The 19930-nt window shown below is 37.4% G+C and overlaps 1 protein-coding gene across 8 annotated transcripts in view; it reads right to left on the reverse strand.

The window, feature by feature from the left end:
* LOC128021455 (A-kinase anchor protein 2) overlaps positions 1-19930 on the reverse strand; it is an 87619-nt gene that overhangs the window by 10814 nt on the left and 56875 nt on the right. The window contains exon 1 of one of the 8 annotated variants that reach the window (XM_052608689.1): positions 459-627. The exons of the other annotated variants lie outside the window; for them this stretch is intronic. Coding sequence (XP_052464649.1) covers positions 459-467 — 9 coding nt within the window. The 5' untranslated portion in view covers positions 468-627. Of the gene's footprint in view, positions 1-458; positions 628-19930 lie in introns of those variants that run through there. 8 annotated transcript variants of the gene reach the window in all.

Here is a 19930-nt window from a genome sequence, read left to right on the forward strand (position 1 = left end):
AAGAACAGAAAAATTCCACATTTTTGATAAAGGTTCATGCTTATAAAAGTTTAAGAAGAGATCCTAAATATTTCTCAAACACATCAATCAATATGAAACCTCAGGATAAGATAGTATAGCTCTATACATTCTTAAAAAAAAAATTTCCCCAAAAGATTTGTTTTGATGGCATCGAAGAACCATTTTGGTTCCCCAAATAACCTTCAGTGAACAGTTCTTAAAATAACCATTTTAAATTAATCTAAATAACCTTTTTACACTATAAATAACACTTTTTGTGTAACAGGACATTCCTTGGATGTAAAACGTTCTTCGTGAAGCCACAGATGCCAATAAAGAACCTTTATTTTTTTAAATGTACACAACTGTGTAAATGTGCAATCACTTTTTTCAGACTCAAAACCAATCTGAAACTAGACCTTCTACATTTGAACCCAAATTATAAAGTTTCTCCCTACCTTTTTCATACTTCTTCAAATTTGTGAATAGACTTCTACCACACAATTAGAGATCCTTTATTTTAAAAAAGAAAAATCAGCACAGACCAGAAGTCCTGAGTGTCCCGCTAAGACAAATCTGAGAAACAGTCGTCCTCCAACACCACAAACTATAAACCTCTGAGGAGACCCAGTGAAACCCTGCCCAGGACAACACAAGCAGGGCTTTTCTTGGCCACTTCTTCCACCCCGCCCCTCTTCCTCACTTGTGTGTGTGTGTGTGTGTGTGTCCCGCATGCTTCACTCACCCCACACCACTGGCCACGCTTCTCCTACAATGTCTCTCTCTCTCTTCTGTCTGTCCCCAGGAGTCAAAATTCTTGCGCTAACTATTGGCTATGATATCATGAGCAAAGGGGGTGTGGTCTCTTCCAGTACTCACACAAAGAAGCGCTCTGTCAGAGGCGCCCCCCGTACGCCCTCACCCCTTCACCGACCTGGACCGAGGGAGTCTCCAGACTCTGGCAGACACCTTAAAAGGAGAGTACGGCTGGGGTGGAACATTATTCACTGCTGACTCAAATTTAATTAAATTTCACCACAACGCAGAAAAATGATGATGTTGCGCTTTATTTCTACTTGAATTTAATTCATAAAGCTTTATTTCTATAGTTGAATGATAATTTTTTCTTTTAATGAAACATAACAAATTTAAATATTAAATGGAAGGCTGCATTCAAATGTTTCATACCCGATATCTCAAGAATTTGTACACACTGTGTGCAAATTGCAATTATAAATGAATTTATCCTGAAATGCACAATTTGAAGGCAATAAATTCCCTTGTGAAAAAGAAGTGTGCTTAATTGTGTTGAATGTGCACTTGTAGTGTACTTCAAATCTTAAAAGAATAAAATAAATAATAATAATAATAATAATAAACTACTTGCAAATAAAATCATATGAACTAAATAAAAGTGCACTTAGAAGTTCATTGCTATGTTTCTCTTAACACACTTGAGCTGACTTGTGTACTTTCTAATAATGTCAAATGTAAGACTTTAAATCATTATTTAAATTATTTTTTGTTTATCACATGTGTTGACTAACATTAAGCACATGTCAAGTATTCTATCATACTGTTATAGTATTATCATTTAACTGTAGTGTTATTCAATATTACATTTAAAGTTAATATATATTTTAAATGTACTAAATTTCAACGTCATTACAAATGTGTAGGCCTACATACATATTTAAATACACAACATAAAATTTCAATAGAAACAACATTAAAGTATGTTAAGTAAACTTAAAAAAAAAATACTTTAAATTGCAATTAATACATTAAATTGTTTTTGTTTTAAGTTTAATTACCCACCCAAAATTTACAAGGAATTAAACTTTCTTTAATGTTGATTTATCACCATTAAGTAAGATCCCAAGTATTTAAATAGCATGTGAGTAAAGTATCCCCACAAATAATACTTGATTATAAGTATTTTACACTCTCAATTCTCCTGCAGCTCACATGGCATTTACGGCTCAGGTAATTCCCTCAAAAACTACACCACACCTATGTGCAAAGATGGCACAGTATTTTTCACATCACAAATACACAAGTGAGTGCTGGAGAGCAAAACTGAGTACCAAACTGAGTTTTCTCTATACTACCAACTATGGAAATATATTACCAATACTATTGGCTAATCCTAACCCTAACTAACACAATTCAGCCAGTCCATCCCGTAAAAAGATTGAATAATTACAATGCGATTTGTGTTCATTTTCTCAGTGTCTAATCAGTGGTGACACACACTTTTCAGCAATTTGCTCTCACAAAGGCTAGCGTGTAATATTTCTGTCTTATCAGGTCATGTACATACTGTGAATTTTTTGGTAGATGATTAAACAGATTTCTGTTTTCATTGAAACCTCAAAATAGAAGTTAGTACAGTACGTCCCTGACGAAATCTTGGTGAGATTATATGGAATAAGACTATAATGTCCTTGTGGCAACAATTGCCTTTAAAATGGGACAACAATAGAATTACAGATAAGAGCAAAAGAGATCCAGGCAAGACTGAGAACTGAATGCCACTCAGTCATGCAAGGCTGCTGAAGAGACTTTGTGCTAATAATAACACCACATGCTCGGCTCTGTTCAGAGAAATACAAAGACTGCAGTATAACCTTCATGTCAACCCAGAAACGACACTTTTACAGACATATCAATGACAGAGAGTCTTTATTTCCATTTGAATAGCGTCTGATGTTTTGAAATTCATCTCATTTAAGTATCAAACCGCTTCACATTTCTTATAAAAAGGATTGTGCAGAAATGTTGTAAGCACTCAAGAGAGTACATGGGTACATGGGCTTCTCTGGAGTTGGAAGGTGTCTGTAAGGAAAGTAAGGAACGGCAGTGTGTTTTAATGTTGGTACCAGTGGGCTGGGGTGTGTCATCCTCTGCTAGAGAGCTCCTTCCTCCCACAGTCCGTGTGTCACTGTGGATCAAGAATAATACTAATGCAGTGGACTGTATTTTGTGTCGTGCTTTAAGCTTTGAATAATAAGATATACTGTAAATATAGCTGCAGTCAAGCTGTCTGATTGAAAAAAAGTGTTTTAGATGTGGAAGCCAAGTTCTGTCTTGCAACAAAATAAATCATAATTATGACATAAAAATGATGGCATAAATGTTGAAATTATGAGATACATAATTTCTAACATAAAAACTCAACATTTACATAAAAGTCAAAATTATAAGATATGAAGTGATATTTATGAGAGTAAAAGTCAAAAATATGACATAAAAGTTGAAATTATAAGATACCGGGTCATATTTATGAGATGAAAGTTGAAAATATGACGTAAAAAGTAAAAATAATATGATTTTAAGTCAGAATTATGAAAAAAGTTAACATTATAATTACTTAGTCATACTTATAATATAAAAAGTTTAAATTGACATAAAAGTAAAAAATAGGGGTGCACGTAGGCCTGGGCGATATGGAGCAAAAAATATCTCAATATATTTTGCTATATCTCGATATACGATATATATCTCGATATCTTTACAGGAAAAATAACCCCCCAAAAACTACTGCAAAAACATGTTTAGGGCCCTATGAATTTTTTTTTTTTTCTTCACCATATGTTTTATTGTAACCTAATTCTGTGTTTTAGTATGTGTAATTATTTAAATGCATAAAAACAACTTAATTTGTTAAAAGCCTTATGTGAAATGTTTTTTTCCCTTCAGAATTCTGTGTATTCAAATTTTTTCTGGTTATCAAATGAAGGCATAAAACATTCATTTAATTAATCTCTTAATTATATAAAATTAAGAAAACAAAATTTTTTGGAAAACAAAGTTGATTTACTTCTAAAAATAAAACATGGAAGAAATGTTGTGTGATTATTCCTTAAAAAATATGTTCGTTTCATTTTAATAGTAGTAGTAGTGGGCTACTGTATGTACATTCTGCTGTAATAGATTATAGATTAATAGTAATAGATTTCTGGCAAATACTTTTATTTTGACGGGTTTACCTTTACAGTTCTGTGTATGTGATACTACAGTCTATGATGTGATATATGACGCTAGTTTTACTCAAATCAAACGGTCAAATGCTCATGAAGTGACTCTCAGAGCAGTTCTGGAGATGTTCTTCATGTGTTTACGTCCTCATCTAGAGAGAAGACAGATGCTGAAATCACTGCGAGCGTCACGCACACTTCAGTGTGTGTAAATAAACAAAGCTGCGCTTCTGTGCCATTCATTAACTCAGACACGCAGAACATACAGGATTCATATTTAAATAGACTTTTACGGCGTAATATTTGCAGATTAAGTCCATATCGCGATTTGATGTAAGTTCAATGACCTACTTTTGATTAATTCATTCAAAATTGGACAAATTCTGTGACATTCCACGTTAAACTGTAAATTCCGTTTTCATGACTAGATTCCGCGTTTTCTGCATCGCGAAAATCATAAGGCCCTACAGTAGACATCTGCCTGCTGTTCGCCTGACACCTTAAAACCGAAGTATCTCCATATATTGGAGCCAGTTGTTTTTTGTAACTTTGTAAGGGGGACAAAATCAAGGAGGTGGAGGGCGAGCGAGTGGGGGCGAGCATAGCACACAGAAGACAAACAAGCAAAGTGGCGGAATCAGAATTAAATATAAACAATATATCTATATATACGATATGTAAAAATCCTTATGGTGTTTAAAAAATATCTTGATATATTTTAAATATCGAGATATCGCCCACCCCTAGATGCACGATATATATCGGACGATCGTTAATGCACATCTCGTCAGTAAAACCGGTTCTCTAATCAGCCGTAAATTCTATCAGGTGCGGGATTTCACATAGAGCCGCTGTTACTACACAGAGCTGTTGTTAACTGAGAAGATGCACAAATCCACATTCATTATCAGCTTGGATTTGCACAGCTTGTCAGTTAACACCGACGAGATGTGCATTAATTATCAGGCGATATTTATTGTGCACCCCTATAAGATATATATTATGGGAAATTATGGGAAAATCTAAATAAGGCATATGAGATGAGAAGTTGAAATCATGACAAAGTTGAAATTCTAAGACTAAGTCATATTTATGAAATTTAGAGTCGAAATTGGCAATACATTTCAATTAGAATATTCTAAGCTATAAATATGATATAAAAAGTTGAAAGTCCCAAAAACGTGAAAATTATAAGATAATATTTATGGAACAAAAACAAAAATGGAAAAAAGGTCAAATTATGATATTCTAAATCATAACTATTACAAAGCAATGTAAAATATGGCATAATAAATTAAAATTATGAGATAAAAGTCAATGTGATAAAGATCAGCAATGTAGTGTTTTGTCACACTGTAAAAAGCTAGTCACAAGATTTAGAAAAACCTGAACTGCTGTCACACAAGCAATCAATGAAATGCTCTTAATGACTTCTCTACACTGGCTGTGCATGAAGTCCATTCAAAAGAACACAACAGAGCATCAGCTGGAAAAGTTGGAGATATGCAGGTCATTCCAGGTGTGATGTGCCTGCTGAACAGCTGTCAGATAAAAGGCAACTGAGCTAAATGGCAGCTCTCCTCAGATATAACAGACCTCAGTGAGTCAGGCTAGTATACTATTAAATGACAACAGTTATTCAAACCTCAAACATACTAGCAACCGAAAACCCACTCGTACTAGCAATTACTAACTCGTTACCTATTTATAGCTTGATGATCAAAGAAGAAGACATTTTATATTAAGCAGATGCTATTTCCACTAAGTGCAAGTAGCAATAGATGCTATATACAATAAGTGAAAATAGCATATTTTCTTAGCGATAGATGCTATTTACACTATAAGTGCAAATAGCTACAGTATAGATTATATTTACATTATGTTAAAATTGCTATTTATACCACTTATTGCAGATAGTAGCAATTATCTGCAGCTCATTATTGTAGTACATTACAAAACAGTATGCATAATATGTCAGGTATTGGTAAGGGAGGAACTCAGGTGCAGACAGGGATTCTCAAACAAAGGGGTTTATTTACAAAAAGGGGAAAATAAAAACCCACGAGGGGGAAAACAGGACTAGGGCAGATACAACAAATACTAAACAGGATTGATCAGACAAGGTAAACAAAGACTCAAACCTAGAGAACACTAACTACAAATAACACTCACGGTTATACAGGGACTTCAGAGGTACAATCACAAGTGTAGAACACATAAGTAGTACACAATGAACCGACGCAAGACAGAGCACACTAGGAGATCTAAATAGGGGGAACAATCAAGACACGACAGGTGGCACAGATGGGACAATCAAGACACGACTAGGATAACAAGGGGGCGGGGCAAGGGAACGAGACAACACAAGCACATGGCCCAAAGGCAAGGCCATGTGCTTGTACACAAAACATGGGTCTGTCATGATCCTGCCTCAAGACTAGGAAAAATCAAGGACACGAGGGCAGAATCATGACAGAACCCCTCCCTTAAGGAGCGGCTTCCAGACGCTCCTCAAGGGAACATCAAACACGGGACACGACTGACATGACAGACTGGGACACAGACACAAACCAACAGGACATGACAAATAACAACAAAGGCAAACATGAGTACACAACGGCAGGGTTGGGGTGACAAATCAAAAAAAACAAACAGGGAAGGGGAGGGGGCGGGACCACAAAGTTCATGGGGGACAGACCAGGGCGGGTGGGAGGGGTAGGAATCCTAGGAGGACAGGACGAAGGCTGACGACGGGGGGTACGGGCAGGTCTGGGTGGTGAGGGACGGGGAGGGGTCTCGGGACAACTGACAGGGGACATGACAGGACCAGACAAGGGACGCGGGACAACACTTACGGGACGCGGGGAGACGACATCTACTGGACACGGGGGGACCACAGGACACGGGGCCACATCAACAGGACACGGGGCCACATCAACAGGACACGGGGAGACAACGGCTGGACACGTGGGGACAACATCTACTGGACACGTGGGGACAACATCTACTGGACACGTGGGGACAACATCTACTGGACACGTGGGGACCACAGGACACGGGGGGACATTAACGGGACACGGGGCCACATCAACAGGACACGGGGGGACAACATCTACTGGACACGGGGGGACAACATCTACTGGACACGGGGAGACAACGGCTGGACACTTGGGACTTCTGGGGACAGGGTCAGGGGACAAGACAGGACTGACGGGGATTTCTAAAATTTGGACAAGACGGGACAAATAATCAGAAAATGCTTTAGCAGCTAGGACAATTGGCATCTCCTTATGAGATGAGACCGACTGTACAAGAGTCTTTGCTGCAGAGTCGGCCGCGGCTCTCTCCTCCGCTCTCACGACTGCAGCTCTCTTCTTTGCCGGCTCGGGCACGCTCACCGCTGCTGGCTCGGGCACGCCCACCGCTGCTGGCTCGGGCACGCCAGCTCTCTCCGCTGCTGGCACGGGCACGCCAGCGCTCACCGCTGCTGGCACGGGCACGCCAGCTCTCTCCGCTGCTGGCACGGGCACGCCAGCGCTCACCGCTGCTGGCACGGGCACGCCAGCTCTCTCCGCTGCTGGCACGGGCACGCCAGCGCTCACCGCTGCTGGCACGGGCACGCCAGCGCTCACCGCTGCTGGCACGGGCACGCCAGCTCTCTCCGCTGCTGGCACGGGCACGCCAGCGCTCACCGCTGCTGGCACGGGCACGCCAGCGCTCACCGCTGCTGGCACGGGAGGAGACAGGGTCACAGGACCGGCAGGCCCCTTCTTCTTCCTCTTCCTCCTCGGGCGCGGTGCAGAGGCTACAGCTGGGTCAGAGGCGGGTTGGGGGAGTTTGGTCTCGGGCAGGGCAGTCTCGGACGCCGAAGACTCAGAAGTTGACTCCCATGAAAACCGTCTCCCTCGTTTCATGGGGAGACTGCTGGCTGAGGAGGGCACCTCAGGACTCTGGGAGGGGCTTGCCTGACCCCCCAGGGTTGCCACGGCCAGGACACGACCCTCCGGGATCGCCGGCAGCTGGGTAGGTGGGGACCTCTGGGGCTCCTCCTCTCGCCCGCTCACTCCGGAACGACCTCCCCTGGTCCCCCGGAACACCACAAGGCGAGAGCCCTCAAAACAATCTCGCTGGCTGGCTGATGCCATCCAGCATTGCCTCCTGTCTGCTGAGTTCCTTGGTGGTCGGTTCATTCTGTCAGGTATTGGTAAGGGAGGAACTCAGGTGCAGACAGGGATTCTCAAACAAAGGGGTTTATTTACAAAAAGGGGAAAATAAAAACCCACGAGGGGGAAAACAGGACTAGGGCAGATACAACAAATACTAAACAGGATTGATCAGACAAGGTAAACAAAGACTCAAACCTAGAGAACACTAACTACAAATAACACTCACGGTTATACAGGGACTTCAGAGGTACAATCACAAGTGTAGAACACATAAGTAGTACACAATGAACCGACGCAAGACAGAGCACACTAGGAGATCTAAATAGGGGGAACAATCAAGACACGACAGGTGGCACAGATGGGACAATCAAGACACGACTAGGATAACAAGGGGGCGGGGCAAGGGAACGAGACAACACAAGCACATGGCCCAAAGGCAAGGCCATGTGCTTGTACACAAAACATGGGTCTGTCATGATCCTGCCTCAAGACTAGGAAAAATCAAGGACACGAGGGCAGAATCATGACATAATAACTTTTTTAGTTTAAATTTAAATTTTAATTCAAATTATTAAATTGGGACAATAAAGCCCTCCCTACACCTACACTTTATTTTCAACTGTTTGATTATTTTCTGAATTTTCATTGAAAACAAATGCTTTTCTGATATGATTTGAAATTTGAATAGAGAGAAATAAAGTTCACCAAAGACGGATTCGAACCCGGGTTGATCCGATCATAATATGACACACATTTTACCGTCTACACCACTGAAACTGATGGCTATTAACTGTCTTTCATAAAGTTGACTATCCGACTCAAACGTTGGTGGGTGGAGTTAGTGTAAATAGAAACTCTGTTTAAATCATTCTCAAAAGACAGTTGTTAACAGTTTTACACAAGACAGTCTACACAAAATCAACAACATCAACTGAGATCAACTTCACAGTTGCACCTTAAGAGCTTGCAGAACCTAAAAGGTACAGGATTTCCCGTGGATGGAAGTGGGAATGAGAAAAACAAAGCCCGATTAAATGACCGTCAGTTTACACAGTGAGAGAGAAATGCTTTGTGACTTTTGAAAGAAAGCTGTAGAAATGGGGCTAAATCAATCAATACTGTATGTCTAGGGCACAGCGAAATATTACATGACTGTCATTCATTAAACATAAGCTGGTTTTATCAGTAAAACCTCATAATATGTTACCTACACAAATCACTTATTAAATAGTTTGCAAATTATTAATTTATAGTTATTTTTACATTAATCTACATTAACTTATACAAACAATGAGTTCCCCATTGTCACTGTAATGACATTTTCTTCCCTTTTTTTCACCTTTTATAAAGCGTATTATGTAATACTGATTGTGTCAAAGCAGCTTTACAGTGTCACACAGAAAAATATGACATATTTTGTTAATTAGATCACATAAAAAGTTGCTGACGTTTATTTTTATTTTTTTTGTTCTTTATTTAACAGTTGTTAACCATACCTAACTGATGTACATTATTTGCGTATATAATGCTAAGTGTTTCAAAATGTTTACAGCTACATTAAGCATAAATGTGTATTATTTCATAAATAAACTTGTTTTTACTATTAATACATTTCTAGGTTTTCATATAAACATGAAACTCATACTACTGGTTAAAAACCTGATTAGTCGAATTGTTTATATGTATATTTGTATTTAACATTTAAGGGTAAAATGCCAAATTACTCTTCAATCAAATGGTTAAAAGAGAGAATCAAGCACAGTCTTCAGAAACTCTGCTTTTTATTTTTTTGAAGAAAAACACATCCACAGTGAGAAGCTCAAAGCCAGATGAGAGAGAGAGGAAGTAACTGGAGTTCATGAACACTTAATGCTTAAATAAATACTGCCTACTGTCTTCACTTTGCGGGAGAATGTGCAAATACAACAACAACAACAACAACAACAACAAAACTCTTGAAGAAAGGACAAAACTGATTTCAATTTTAGAGGAGCTGGTACGAACCTAAGAAAATCAGGTGTCCATGTAGACCTTGTAGCCCAAAACGACAACATATATTAAGACGAGGAGGTGAGGAAGACAATAAATCCAGGACATTGTGCTTAACACCCTGTCTACACCCTGCCTAAATATTACCTCTAATCTACGGGAAGACATTTGGTGAGGGTCATCTGGATATTGTCAGCCGGGAAACATCAACACCCTAAACGAAAACAAGGAGGGTCTTGTCAGCGAAGCCGAATCAATCTATTATTTTGTGAAACTCATTGTAAAACTGTTTCAGATAGCCTTAGTATTTACAACGGCTGGTTGAACACAATTTACTGTCCTGAAATTAACCTGGCTTAGGGGCCATTGAAAATGGCACCAACCAAAAATGTCATTGATTTTGCTTTACAGAAGACCAAATGATACTAAAGAGCAATGCCAAAGGTTTTTACTGATAAATGATCACAGCATCAGACAACACTCAGCTGTTCCTTACACCACAAAAAAACTTTAAAGACCACAAAATTGTGGAAGGACAGCTCCAAGGCCATCTTTAACTCTAAAATAACAAGGTCTTACCTTTGGGTTCTTTTCCAAAGTGAGGCAGAGGACCTGCCAAGGTGCTGTATATTTCAACATATTTTCAACGGTTTCTTGATTCAATGGACTGCACATTAAAACAGCAACCCTAACCTAACCCTGACCCTAATCTATTTGCCATCGAAGCTGTTGTATAAATGCACTCAATAACTCTCTCAAAATGATGGACATTATAATGACAGAGAATAAATCGTAAATGATGCGAGTCAAAGTGCTCTTGATTCAGGAACCTTTGAACAGAACTACAGAAACCCCAGAGTCAGTAACATCTTGATGCAGTTGCTCCCTACAGCACTGGCTGAACAAAACAAAATAAGGTTAAATTAAGTCAATATTTACCACATTTACATTATAATTCATGGTCCAGGATTTATTGTACAAAATTAATCAGTGCTCATCCTTCCAAATAATATAATAATGATAAACATATGTAAGCCCACTTTTAACAATGCAGTCAATAGAGTGCAACAGTCCTCTTCCAGAAGAAAAAAAATATTTTTCCCTATACTGTAGATAAAGAAAGACCTAGCAGTAAAACAATGGTATATGCTTTTGTTGAAGCCATCAGCCCAAATTATGTATGTGTAATGGGTATGGGTAATGAGTAACACATTACAAGTAACGCAAGTAATCTACGTAATCAGATTACTTTTTTCAAGTAACTAGTAAAGTAACACGTTAATTTTTAATTTACAAGAAAATATCTGAGATACTTTTTCCATTTATCAACTTAAAAGTCTCCTGTCCCATTATTGGGAGAAATCGGAAGTACAGAGGTGTTGAACATGATGTTACTGTAGGTCTAGACTAAATGTGAATGTGCATTGATTCATCCCACTCGCAAAAACATATTTAATATTCATCAAAATGAATTAAAACAGTGAAATCCAAACTCAGAATATGATGCAAACCTGCAATATTTAAATATGTTAAATAACACAAATGTATCTAATCGCATTTTATTAACTAATGTCTTTGCTGCTGACCTTTGATGATCCAGTTCAACCATACTAATAACCAAAAAAAAAAAAAACCTTTAGATTAACTAATAATTGTGCTTCATTTATTTACTTATTTATTTTTTTGTGTTGAACCTTCTTCTCCTGTGTTCTATTTTACAGACTTGAATTTACTTTTCCTTCAGCCTGAGCTTTATTTATTACACTTTTTGGTGTGAAAGGGCTTTTACATTAGTTATAAATAGAACTTCAAAAAAACAATCAAGTCCTGCTCATATTTAAAAAGTAACGTAAAAGTAACATAATGCATTACTTTCCATAAAAATTAACTAAGTAATGTAATTAGTTCCTATGACTTATTTTTAAAATAATAACATAACTTTCTCATGATTCTGCAGAGATATCTCCACCAATCAGAGAATCAAGACAAACAAATGGCACCAGAAGAACTCTTTTGTGCCTGAATGCTTCCATGACGTAATCAATGCATCCTTTCTACATTTTAAAAACACTTAAATATCTGTATATATACTCATATTTGGCAGTAAAACATTTTGCTTCATAGGATTGAAGTTTGTTCCCTCATTAAAGATGTTTAGCACACAGTCTTGTATCTTTGTTTTTTTGTCCAATTTTCAAATGTTTTTGTAATGTGATTCTCCTGGTGGTTGGTTGGTTTTCTTAATGGCTTTAACAGAGACTTTTATTCCCTGTGGAAAAATGAATGGCAAAAATCCTTCTGAAACCAAGTTTGCTGAAAAAGGGGCGGGCACTAACACTCTATTCCTGATGGAAAAAAAATCAAGCTCCACCCTACATATATTGTCATCTGGAAGTCAAATGGATTGCAATCAAGAGTTTTGTTTCTAGCAGTCCCTTCAGTGACGTCCAAACTAATTTGAACTGTAAGAATTTTAACCATCTATTCAAGCCTCCACAAAATAACATGCCAAAACATCTCTCCATTCTTTGCAGTTTAGTATATTACACCCAAAGTTCATAAACAGCCAATGTTTGGTCCTGCCAACATGTTGGCCATTCTTCCTTGAAAGCATGATCAGGAGGTGTTTTCTTAAAAAATGACTATATTAATGCATCCAGTCTAATAATGCACCATGAAAGAGCCGGACAGTTCATTCCTGTGGCATATTTGACTGGCAGCAGAGATCGTTCTGTATGTCTGTAGTGCACCAGTCGGCTCGTCCTTGCCAAATGTGACCCAGATTCACACAGCACAGCTGACACAGTTTCTGCTTTTATTAAAAGGCATGATTTCACCTCAATATTCAACATCTCATACTTAGTAAAGATCGGAAGTACTGGTGACAACGTGATAATCAGTTGTTGCCTGCCATGCACACTTTTGAGTAAAAAAATATATTTTGTGCAGTGAAGCTGCAGGAATTTTTCCAGTTATACCTCCAGCATTACTGCATCCAACTGTATATTAACTCCTTTAAACAGATGACAGACTTCAACAGAAGGAAGCAGCTGATTTGTTTGTGCTTTCAGCACAATATGAGAGGTCAGGCAAGACAGGGAAAAAACCCAAATCCATTCCAAAGACAATCCCTGAACAACTCAATCAAGGGCCAAAGGAAAATGCTCCATAGTCGTGTCATTAAATTAAAAAGTCCAAATGCTTTGGCTTGGAGAGAGCCTTGAAGTTAATGCTAGCTTGTTAGCTTCTTTCAGAGAAGAGGATTTGGATAATGGCGTTCTCTACCCAGATGTTTGCTGGCAGGGTTTTCCAGGCCATATTTGGTTTCCTTTAATTAATATTTATCTTATGCTCATGTTCATGAGTGAGCACAACGTCAAAACATGAGCTCATAGCAAACAATCACACACTTACCATAAGAGAATAAACATTTGCATGCACTAATTGGATGGAATTCGTTTTCCAAATGACTTTGGAGTTACAATAATTAACAGGAGAGCTTTGTCATATCATTTAAAGATTCAGACAGGACTGTAGTTATTGCTGTACTAAATGTTATTGTGTACGGTTTCCTATGCTTAGTATCATGGTGTTAGCTTAGCAACATGCTACAAAACTACCTCTATTAAAATAAGTTGTGAGGAGCATGAGGAACACTATTTGACACAACGTTGGAGCCATTTGATAATTTAAAAACAGATTGGCATGCTCACTGTTATAAACTGACTGATGTCAATTAATGGTCACACTGAACACCATTTTTAGTGTTTTTGATTGGTTTTATTTTGAAATATTTGTTTTATTTTATTTTATTTCTTATGAATTATTTAATTATTAATTATATGCTTTTTATCAACTCAGAAACCCCCTGCAGTTCTGTAATTAGACTTACTACTTAAAACAGTAGACTTCCTAAATAAAAAATAATAATAATAATAATAATAATAATCTAAAACTATATATATATATATATATATATATATATATATATATATATATATATATATATATATATATATATATATATATATATATATATATATATATATAATAAATATAATAAATAAATAAATAATATAATAATCTGGAAAAAGAACAAAAAGCCTATGCCATTCTAACTGGCTGTCAATGTGCATAATTTATTTTCCTTCTTTATATGAGTATTTCAAAACAAAAACAATGCACCTACCAAAAAAGCGGAAAATATCATCCAAAATGAAACCATGTCGGCAGTATCTCTTGTTGATCTGTTGATTTAACTGGGAAACACACTAAGATGGACTCTACGCTGGCAACAGTCATGGCAACATGGGTCTCGCTCTCTCTCTCTCTATAAACAGGCAGCTCAACAAAAGGCTGAATGCTGGGGAGACATGAAAAGAAAGACTTTGTGCATGAGATTCTAAAGATGCAACCTGACTCAAAATTGCAGCATTTGCATTCAATTATAGACATCACACACACTGCAATGCATTCAAACCTAATACTGCCAGTTAATGTGTAAAGCCTATATAAAACACACACACTTTTAACAGCTATGCTTTGAGACATTACAGATGCACTACAAACAGAAACCACACACATTTTCCTCTGTGCACACAGGGACTGGAATCAAAATGAGGGCCGCATGAGGAAGTTGTCTTGTTAGTGCACACGCAGGGTTTTTGGCATGTCTTATGTGCTGTTGTCAGCATGGCACACTCCTTGCAAAACAAACCCCCTGAAAATCAACATGAATTGTTTTATTTCTGATATCCTGAATCCTTTTTAGAGTCCAAACAAAATGATACACAAAAATGGACAGACATTTCAATGCTACATACTCCATTTGTTAGCCTTCATGCTGCTTGTCATGGAATACTAACATTGAGAGCAGAAGACTTAATTTTGATGCTAACTAATGGAGATTAGCGTTTTTTTCCCACAGTGCACGACATCTCTCCCCTTTGACTCATTATAGGGCACACATCTGTTGCTATGGTTTTGATCTGAGCCCTAATAACAGCTGATGATGAGTTTCACTTTGATCCTTTGAATGAAAGCGCCCCGATGAGAGATGCGGTGAATATCCACCATGATTTCAATCAGAGCACACACATCAGTTTTTTCACTCATCTGTTTGCACAGGTGTATTCATGTAAACACATGCAATCAACAATCTACACACCGGTGGGACATTTGTTCTTTTCCAAAACCTAGTAGCACGCTCTCTTATTGGATTGCACCAAGAACTACTTATTCTGATTGTATTCTAAAAAAAAGTATTTGAACACTTAAGGCACTCTTAAAAACAACAAACTCAAACAAAGTAGACCTGACTGTAATGAAAGACAGTACAAGCACATATTTAAACACTAACTGAGAAAAAACACAACTATATTTTTTAAGATAAAAATGATAAATGATTAATGATATAATAACTGACAACTCTCGGAATATTTCAGCATGTTTACAGATATGACAGTGATAATTTATTTGGTCTTGGCAAAACAGATGCAAAACAAGCTGCTGTGAACCTAAAAACACTTCTGCTGCACAAATAGCAAGCATGAAATTAACTATAGCAGATATAGACAGGTGGAGCTGGGGGAGGTGGAGGGTTTCTTAAAGCGCACTTGCTTAAAACAAACAGAGAACTAAAGTATCGTAACATTGAGCAAACAAGCTCACTGGCTGCAGATCCAACAAACAGACAGAAACTGTATTACTAGACAGCCTACAGAAAAAAGATATAATACATTTATTCAACATTATACAGTCGAAACACAAAAAGTGAGACCAAATGTGACTAAATCGGATATGAAAAGACCAAATAGCTTGTGTCTTGTAGCGAATTATGGCATTGCTATCAGATTAATCAGCCTGCGATATATAGAGGTTCATGAATGAACTAAATAGCCTATATATTTATAACTGAATATAGAAAATGGTAGGACCTGCCATTATACAATAGGTAATGTGATGAAGTACACCTTTGCTTACTCTTATAGTAATAAATGTTCTTTTATATATTAAATGAAGAAATATTAAATGTAACTGCAAAGATTTTTAGGAAAGTTCAGAGAAAAGCTAAGCATTATTTATTTGCAGTCACACTTTGTTTGATAGATTGTTAATTAATGCAATGACATTCAAACATTTTCAAGTGTGACTGAAGAGTCTAAATAGATTAGATCCTATTTTAACTTTCACTGTATTAACATCATCAACAAAAAAACTTGATGAATATGACCCTTTCCTGTAATGCCATTCAATTGGAAACGATCTTAGACATGACCTGGTTAAAGTTAAATGGCAACTGCACATATAGATTAATCCCGTTTGTGTGACCGTCACCCTCATCCTATTGACTTCTGAATGTAACTCCTAACCCTGACCTGGATTTTATCGGCATCAGCGGTCAATGGAAGCATGACAAGTTCAATTAGCTGCTGTCTGCCCCAGGGTGCCTTCACCACACCGAACCCCGTTCAGCAGCAGTCTCCCATGTAGATGCATAGACTGCATCAAAGACAGAGCTGTGTGGAAATAAATACAGTCACTGGTTCTTGTGTGAGAACAACGTACAACAGACAGATAATCACTGCATGCCACAATATTACTGTATTTCTAGCTCCTGATTACCCTGCTTTATTTAGATGGTGTGAATAAGCCCTGCATGGGCCAATCCATTCTTTATTTGTAATTGATAATCAGCATGATCTGACACTGATATTATTTATTTTTAATTATCATCTTTTATTTGCATTAATCAGAAAAAAAAACAACAACAACAACAACATATAAATACTGTTCAGTTTCTTGCACAGACCGACCGATTTGTGTCTTTACACATCAATGTATCATCATGAGCTGCAGGGTTTAATTTGCTTTGGGGTTTTTTTTGTCACCGTTTCTTTTTTTATTATTGTATGTTTTGTATGTGATTGTCATGCACTTACATTATAAGACTGACAGACTGCAATGGTTTGTGTTAAAAATCTCAGTTTGTGTTCTAATGAAGAACCAAAGTTACCTACATCTTGGATGCCCCGGGGGTAAGCAGATAAACATTCAATTACTTCTTGTCTTTCTTCCATGTAACACAAAAAGTAAGTTGCATATTGTGCATGGGGCATGCAAACTTATGAGGAGAATAATTAGATTAACTATTATATGGTATATAATAAATATTCAATTTTATTGAAAAGTATATTTAAAGTATGATGTCACTGATGTCAGACTTGACACAATTGGAATTAATAATTTATATAAAAATAACTATTTGATACGGGAGCTGCAGTGGAGGGGAAGACATGAGTACACTATAAAAATTGCTGGGCTGTGTCAACCCAGCAACCCTCAAATATAGTCTAACCCAAATTTTGGGTTATAAATTTAATTAAACATTTTTACCAGATGGTTCTTCCATATTTGACCCAAAATTGGGTTGAAACAACCGAGCATTGTTTTAGTGTATAGAGTGTTTAGAGTATGAAAATCTGGCCCAATTGCAATAAATATTTAATGAATATATTCATTCATATGATATTTTAAATTGCTTAGTATTACAGCTGGCTAGATGGAGGGGACGTTCCAACACTTAGGATACAAAAAGTGATGTCAGAAGCTATTTCCAGGTCCACTGCATCACCGTTTAAAGCATTCCAGTCACACCTACAACAAAACTGTAGTTTCTCATCTTCTTGGAATCTGGTTACATGGTAAAGTTTGAAGCACAATGCTAAATTCCTCACTATTCAATAACAATTCTATGAATCAATCGACAGGCAAAAGCAAGTTAACCTCTATCACAAAGATGAATGCCTAGTCATGTGTTTATAGATTTTTCTTTATGTACAGTTCATCATAAAGTCAATGGTTTTGTTAGGTTTCTGATCATGACAGGAGCTAAAAGATAATACATTTTATCACACCTGTCTCATGTTAACACATAATGTGTATATGCCTTACGGTTGTATTCTCAGAATGGATTTTAATGAAGTCTTATATTACAGACTGATCATAGATTTCCTTGTACAGGCGTTACTGTAGAGTTTCCTATTGAACTAAATGACAAAATGTGAAACATATAATTGTTAGAGTTTAACTTGTATTGAATCAGGCATGAATGTTATACATTCCCGTCAGAATCTATAAATTCTATTATATTTTCTACCATTTCTTTATTCTAAAGTTGGCTAAATTTAGCAAATGGCGACAAAGACATCACCAGTGTTCAGAAATATTTTCTATTTTTACATTCTAAGAGTATATTCTCACTTCATTATTCACATTAATTTAATACAATTACTGGGAAACATTGGGTCTCTTAACTAGTTGCTTATAAGCATGCATATTACTAGAATATTAGCCATTTATAAGTAGTAATTAAGACATAATGCCTTATTCTACATGACCTTATTCTACACCCCTTGTCCTAAACAACTACTTTACTATTGAATAACACGTGAATAAGTGTTCCCTATTCTAAAGTGTTAGAATATTCTATGTTCTTGTGGCTCAAGTGGTAGAGCATTGCATTAGCAGCGCAAGGTTGTGTGTTCGATTCCAAGAGAACACATGTTAGGTAGATTTTTTTGGCTGAATAGACTGAGACTGTAAGTCACTTTGGATAAAAGCATCTGCTAAATGCATACATTTATTTTTTTATTTCATTATTATTTTTAAATGGGGGGGGGAGAGGTGGGTGAAATGCTATTTCATGCATACTGAGTTTTTTACACTGTTAAAGAGTTGGATTCCCATGCTAAACATGGACAAAGTTTCAAAAATTAAGTTGTACGTTTGAAGGAGTATTTCTGTTCCAAAAATACTCCTTCCGGTTTGTCACAAGTTTCGGAATGTTTTTTTCGAGTATGGCTCTGTGTGACGTTAGATGGAGCGGAATTTCCTTATATGGGTCCTGAGGCACTTCTGCCGGAAGAGCGCGTGCTCCCGTATAGCAGAGCACTGAGAGCACAACAGACTTCACTGATCAGAGCGAGAGCGTCGCCAAATGTCACAAAAGGAGTGTGTTTTGGTTGCCAGGGCAAGACAACCCTGCACAGATTACCAAAGAAAAAACAGCATTAAGGGACCAGTGGATGGAGTTTATTTTTACAGAGCATCAACGGAGATGTGCAAGTGTTTTTGTTTGTTCCCTGCATTTCGAAGATGCTTGTTTTACAAACAAGGCCCAGTTTGACGCCGGATTTGCACATTGTTTATTTCTTAAGGATAATGCAGTCCTAACGAAAAAGGGTCACGATCGTGTGTTGGAACCGCAGGCGGAGACTAAAACTGCTTCAAATATCTCTGTGTTGTTAACTTAGCTATCGGCGCGTGAGCACATCAAGTAAACAACATGCGATGTTGTCATCAAACTGCACTTTCCACATGTACAGCTTAAAAAAAAAAAGACAACAAAGTGGAACTTAATCATTTTCCAAAACCGCTAAGCAAATATATAGTTTCAATACAAAATTTCAGCCTCTGGATCTGATTCTGGATCATAAATATACGCTGAATCTGACTGTTAGCCATGGTTTGTTTTGGTTGGTTTTGTCCTCACGATAAAGTCACAGCTTCCAAACGCTCTCAACGCAAAAGCCTACTGGCGCTCGTGATTCTTTAGCTCCGCCCACACGTCACGACTTTTTGGAGTTATGAAGGATGCAGTACTACTTTATAGGTACTCAAGATTAACAGGATATTGAGTGAAAACGAGCATTTCACCCCCCCGCCCCCCCTTTAAGTCATTATAAATTGAATGCAGCTCAACAAATATTACCACAATGTGTGCATATTATACAA

The sequence above is a fragment of the Carassius gibelio genome, chromosome A10 (genome assembly GCF_023724105.1).
Source record: "Carassius gibelio isolate Cgi1373 ecotype wild population from Czech Republic chromosome A10, carGib1.2-hapl.c, whole genome shotgun sequence".
In the NCBI taxonomy this organism is placed as follows: domain Eukaryota; kingdom Metazoa; phylum Chordata; class Actinopteri; order Cypriniformes; family Cyprinidae; genus Carassius; species Carassius gibelio.